Genomic DNA, 5,663 nt, shown 5'->3' on the forward strand with positions numbered 1-5,663 from the left:
GTTACACTTTAAAGTTAAGCCGCATGTTTTTCTTGGGAGGAGTTAGACATAAATTAATGAAACTTGTGTGTGTTTCTACAGGAACGTTGATCCTGGCGTTCAGTATATTGGCGGTGCAGGGAGGGATCGTCCTGTGGAACCTCATAGCCCTTAGCGTCATCTTCATAGTGTGTCTCCTTCTCGTCTTTGTCATATGGAGACAGCCTGAAAGCAAAACAAAGCTTTCCTTCAAGGTTTGGTTTGCAAACTTTTCAGCACTATATGGGTAATGTTTKCTGCGTGTTGACGCAAACCTGTTTTCTTCTGCAACAACTTAGGTTCCCCTGGTGCCGTTCATCCCAGTGATCAGCATGTTTGTTAATGTCTACCTGATGATGCAGCTGGATCGAGGCACTTGGGTTAGATTTTCAGTCTGGATGGCTATAGGTGGTTATACTTTATTATTTTTCAAATACTGCTTTGTGTAAAAATTGAGTCTAGTGTAAGTTTAGACCCATTATGTCCTGATGCAGCTCAATAAAAAAGTCCTCTGGACGAGTTTTTCTTTTCATACGTTGCGGGAGTTTCAGAGAAACTGAGATGTTTATTTTCTAAACATGACGTTCTGGTGACTTTCAAACCCCAAAATACATTATGGCAAAGACTGGTTCACCCAAAGGATCCAGTGTCCCGGCACAAACAGAGTAATGTATACACTGTTAAGTGCCAGGAGGACTGTGACCATTTGTGGAAATAAAGCAGTCACTGGCCAAAAAGATGACTCAGCACAGAAGRGCARCATCATCAGGCCAGGATTCTCCAGTCTACACTCATCTTCAGGCCAGCAGTCACTCTTTCAGTGATGAAAATGTTMTCATCCTTGATAAGGAGAAACACTTGTTTGAGAGAAAAGTAAAGGAAGCCAKTTTTTATGAAGAAAAACYGTCCGTTGTTAAATAARGGTGGAGATCTCCAATTGTACCCCTCTGACAATGCTGTTATTGCRAACATGACTCAGCCCTCTGTGACCAGCAGGCAATAATCAGGGCCCTAATGATCARTCATTAGGCCAATGGTCCTCTTTGCATTTGAACAGTTTTRATTGRCATTGTTAACTTTTCTGTTCGTCGTGGAAGTACTGCTTCCACAGTAGTTTGCAGTTTGAGTTTATCTGTAGCTCCTCAGACTGAAGAAGTCTCTTGGAGAAGAGGCAAAATGTTTTTTCAACAAAGAAGAACCTGTCCAGAGGACCTAMTCAAYKTTGATAGATTYAGACCCATCGCTTATTAATGTCATTGACAATGTAAAACCAGGATCAGTCAACAGCCTTCATTTTTGAGTTCATTGCCTCATGAATAATCTCAGACCTGTTCAGAATTTTCTCTGAGAATGTTTCGTTTTGCTCTTTCAATGCAGGTTTAGCGATCTACTTCTGCTATGGCATTCACCACAGCTCCGAGGCAGCTTTGGCCCACCCCTCTATAGAGACCGAGATGAACGGCTTCAAGCTCAGTCGCGAACTGGATGCCATGTTGACGGAAAAAGAGGCCTTTCTCCACGATGGCATTGACGTTAGGGAAGAACACGATGGGGATTTGTAGCGAGTGTTAGYGACACCAGTCTGTTTGTGTAGGAGGGTTTTTTTTCTGTCAGTCCACTCCTCCTTCACTGGTGGTGCTCCATTTAGTGAAAAGCTTAGATAAACAACCTATGACTTTTCCATTCAGCTGCTCCTCAGAACACAGACAGCAAGTGATGCTCCTCATGTCAAAGCAGACTTCTACAGCCATAATTGAAATATTCTGCACTGTCAATATTTTGCTGGTTTATTATCTCTTTTGCTTGGCCTCTGTTTCAGCTGCTCATTATCGCTTGGCTGTCTGTGGAGCTGTGGGGGTGGGGCTCGTATTGTAGACACGGAATGTGGTAGTGTTTAATGAGGGTTCAGAGACGGGGCAAGACCATGTTAAATCTCTCTTCACGTTGGGGTTTTATTTACTTCTTTCGAGTGTGTCTGGGTTACATTGCTGGCAGTAGGACTGGACCCAGATGTCTGGGTGCCAGAAACGTCTGCAGTAATAGTTTTGTATTTTGCTTTTGTCTGATAAAAGATGTGTGTACATATTTGAAACCATGTCAGTACTAGAAACAAGTTGGTAACAGTGCTTAAATTCTCTGAAACCAGTCTTAGGAGCCATCAGCTTTTGTCTGAAGACTTAAGCTTTGGGAGACAAATAGGCCTGTCTCAATAAGCAATAAATGAATTAATCACACAATAAGTTAAAATGAAGTCAATAAATTAAAAATAGGTCAATAATTTCCATTTATTCTGTTTGTTTTCTACGTCTCCATCTTTTCTATGCGTTAGTGTAAGGAGTGAACTCTCGCGTCGGGTATTTTCCAGGTGCATGGTCTCGTAACCTCTATAGCATGAGAGCCCAGTGGACAGACATTTAGCTAGACGAGAATCTTCGGTTCGCTGTTGATGCCTCAGGACGCCTCCAGGGAATCATGCCGAACTTCATGTTCTCAAAGAGTTTTTATTTTTTACACTACATARACTTGTGCAAACTTTGTAAGMAGCATGCGGAAAAACCACAATTATTTTATGAAGCCAGAGGAAGACAAATAAAGAATAAGTTGCGCTGGCTTGGGTAGAGGAGGTGGGGAGTGATTTTACAGCTTCTGCAGCTGYTGTTGTGTTGTTTTCCCAATCTCTGGTCCAAGCCAGTTTGTGACCTTTTTTACATGAATTTTGCTACGTAAGCGTGCAGGGGTATCATTTAATTAGTTTAAAATAGTCTCCAAACCAAATTATTGTTCATAGCAATAAGTTCTGAGACAATTTGTCATCCARCAAAATTAGTATTGTGACAGGCCTAGGCACAACTACCAAAGCTGAGTCATTAGACAACAGCCAGTGGTTTAAAGATGCTGTTTCATTCAAAGTGTTTTAATGTCTTTTGTTCTTTGTTGGTTTATGTAATGTTAACCAAAGCCCAATGAAATGTGATCTGTCAGTTCTACAAAATAACAAAMAGAAAGCACAGCCGAGTTAAAAATATTATTTTCTGTTGCATGTAAATTGAGCATATTCATCAGCAGATGTCTTATTGAAGAACATACAATAAGCCTAACGTCAGTCGTCACAGGTAAGTTGAATAAGTACAATGATCTTAAACTTAACAGGAATGTTTGTCAGGTATRGTTACACATTTTCACAGTGCTGGCTGCTGTTAAAAAGTAAAACAAGCAAACATTTTGCCAACTGTCCTAGTATTTCCATCTGGAAGTATACGTAATGTTATCAATTTGACATTCTTCTTTTTTTCTTTTTCCTTTTTTTTTTTGTATCAATGTGTTTTACCCATGATCTAAAAATATCACTTGTATCCAAATGATTCAGTTTAATGTACTTTACAATAAATCAATACCCTCAAAACATCTAAGATAAAGAATTTGGTACAAATCTGTATTTTTTTCTATTCATTTTTTTTGTCATTAAAATAAAAATGCCAACCCTTTGTGAATTTGTTGTGTTTTGGTAATCCTTTACAACAAAACAAGTAGCATTAAAGTGTATTTAAGATTTCTATAGTTCTTGCAGTAAAGTATTTTCAAATGCAAAACATGGCTTTCTGTTTTTTTAAGCAACTTTTGCAGCATGTTCTGTATTGAGTTTGGGACACTTCTTTGCAATTGGTGCAACTCGTTTAACCTTGTTAAACRGAGCATTTTTATGTTTTACATTTATTACTAGTCCTGGTGTTAAGCTGCTAAATTTTTGTTTATGTAACTTATTTCAGGCGTTTTTTATTTTTGTGCCTTTTTTGATGTCTTTGGACAATACTTGATCTGATCTATAAATGTGTCTTTTTGGTCAGTCATCAGTTTGCCCTAATCCAAATAAACAAAAAACGCACTGCTTCCCTCGTCACCCAATCAGAACTTTCTAAAAGGGTTGCCACYCTTTCATGCTAAAATTATTCTTGCGTATAAATTTAGCACAGAAAGTAAGGGAATTTGTGTTTGGTGGATTATTTCTTTGTGATCACAATGCTTCTTGGCAATAAATCTTATACCGTGTCAATAACAACAGCTGCTTAGCAGAGAAGATTTGGCCAATGTTTCATGTGCATAACTTACATACTCAGCAACTGCTCATCCCACAAATGCATGCTCCTTACAAATGTAGCACCATTTAAAAGGGACGTTAAGGCTTTCCAATGGTATATGTATTGCCAATAAATTTTGTTACAMCAAAGAAAACACCTACCAAATACAATTTCCTTTGTGTTAAATATATATGCATTGAGGTGATTATGAATGTTAAGTTATACCTTACATGAATAATCACAGCTGTTCATGTCTGCCTCCAACATGTGGAGGTTGTAGTTTTGAAAAATGGCATCATTAGTTAGTACTATTTTCCAGGTCATGGCAGTCACCAAATTAAAAGTCCCACTTCCCTGTTTGTTTTTTTAATAATTCACGTTTAGAAAATATCAGTTTTAAGCTACTTCCTGTTTTATCCAGCAGAGGGCAGGAGAGTGCAAGGAGAAAATGAAAAGCCCAGCCGCGCGTGTGTTTACCTGTTTCCTGTTACCTGCACCTTTCACTCAGGACTCCTTTTGGGAACCACAGACTGCGACTAACATGGTAGAGCGCCAATTATTTTTGTTAGGTTTAGGGATAGCAGGTTAATTAAATTCGGGTTTTGGTTAGCTATCCGAGTTGGTAAGATTTAGTAAGAGTCTGGTTTAGGTTACGTCAGTGCACGGTCCTCATAAGGCCAGAAATACAAACCTCTGTGTGTTTGTGCGCGCGTGTGCGCACACCTGCTGTCGGCTGCAGCATCAGCACCACTCCTCCTCCTCCTGCCTGCAGYCCACCTCTCTCCTCGCGCAGTCATAGAGCGCGAGCAGTCAGCAGCGCCACGCGGCTTTGTTTGTTCCGCAGCTCCTGCGTTTATCACCGAGCCTATTCAATGACTCCGCAACAACAACAACAAACCATACAAGTAAGTCGCACCACTAAAACATCCTGCTTTTTATTTTAATATTATTTTAATTTTATTTTTTATTTTTCATTTTTTGCAACGACGCGGCGGAGGCCAGCGTTGGTTTGGAGAAAACGTGTCGCACTTAGATGAGGATTACAGGCTCTCCCGGCTGCTGTTCGCACTGCAGCTCGGTGAACCTTTAGAGGAAGTGTGTGTTTTATGTGACAGATGAGCTGCAGGTTGTATTCCGGGCTGGTGGTGGTGGTGGGGTAACTGGTGGGGATGATGGAGGGGGTGTGGGGTCATCAGGGGGGAGAAGAAGTGATGAATGGAGCAGGTCAGAGCTATCTAACAAGCACATACACATGATTTGACCTCAGATATGAATCTGAGACCTATATATTTTCTTTTTCTGCTTCAGTTTTATAGTAGATGTATACTTTTATTACTTGTATTTATGGCTTACATTTGTGGCATTGCTGTAATCTCTTTGCAAATGTTTTTTTTTTTTGCCCATTTAATTTAAAGAAAGAGAGAGAAAATAAAGAAGCATGAAGGCCTTTCCTGCACATTCASTTATTGTTTATTGTGTCTGATATTGAAGTCAGAGAAAGCCTGAGGCGTGCATGCTGCATTCCTGTGTTAGTCACTGTTGTTCTACCTTCTCACCTCATCCTGGTGC

At 39.9% G+C, this 5,663-nt stretch overlaps 2 protein-coding genes across 5 annotated transcripts in view; both read left to right on the top strand.

The window, feature by feature from the left end:
• LOC106534651 (high affinity cationic amino acid transporter 1) overlaps positions 1 to 3,509 on the top strand; it is a 20,165-nt gene extending 16,656 nt beyond the window's left edge. For all 3 annotated transcript variants that reach the window (XM_014031351.1, XM_014031353.1, XM_014031352.1), the window contains exons 11-13: positions 82 to 233; positions 318 to 426; positions 1,396 to 3,509. In XM_014031351.1, coding sequence (XP_013886805.1) covers positions 82 to 233; positions 318 to 426; positions 1,396 to 1,580 — 446 coding nt within the window. In that variant the 3' untranslated portion in view covers positions 1,581 to 3,509. The remainder of the gene's footprint in view (positions 1 to 81; positions 234 to 317; positions 427 to 1,395) is intronic.
• A 1,355-nt stretch (positions 3,510 to 4,864) lies between these two features.
• The window catches only part of mtus2a (microtubule associated tumor suppressor candidate 2a), a 40,449-nt gene continuing 39,650 nt past the window's right edge, over positions 4,865 to 5,663 (top strand). The window contains exon 1 of one of the 2 annotated variants that reach the window (XM_014031354.1): positions 4,865 to 4,999. The gene's annotated coding sequence lies outside the window, so the exon portion shown is untranslated. The remainder of the gene's footprint in view (positions 5,000 to 5,663) is intronic. The other variant, XM_014031356.1, reaches the window with a different exon arrangement.

Source organism: Austrofundulus limnaeus, unplaced genomic scaffold, assembly GCF_001266775.1.
Source record: "Austrofundulus limnaeus strain Quisiro unplaced genomic scaffold, Austrofundulus_limnaeus-1.0 Scaffold1235, whole genome shotgun sequence".
Taxonomy (NCBI): domain Eukaryota; kingdom Metazoa; phylum Chordata; class Actinopteri; order Cyprinodontiformes; family Rivulidae; genus Austrofundulus; species Austrofundulus limnaeus.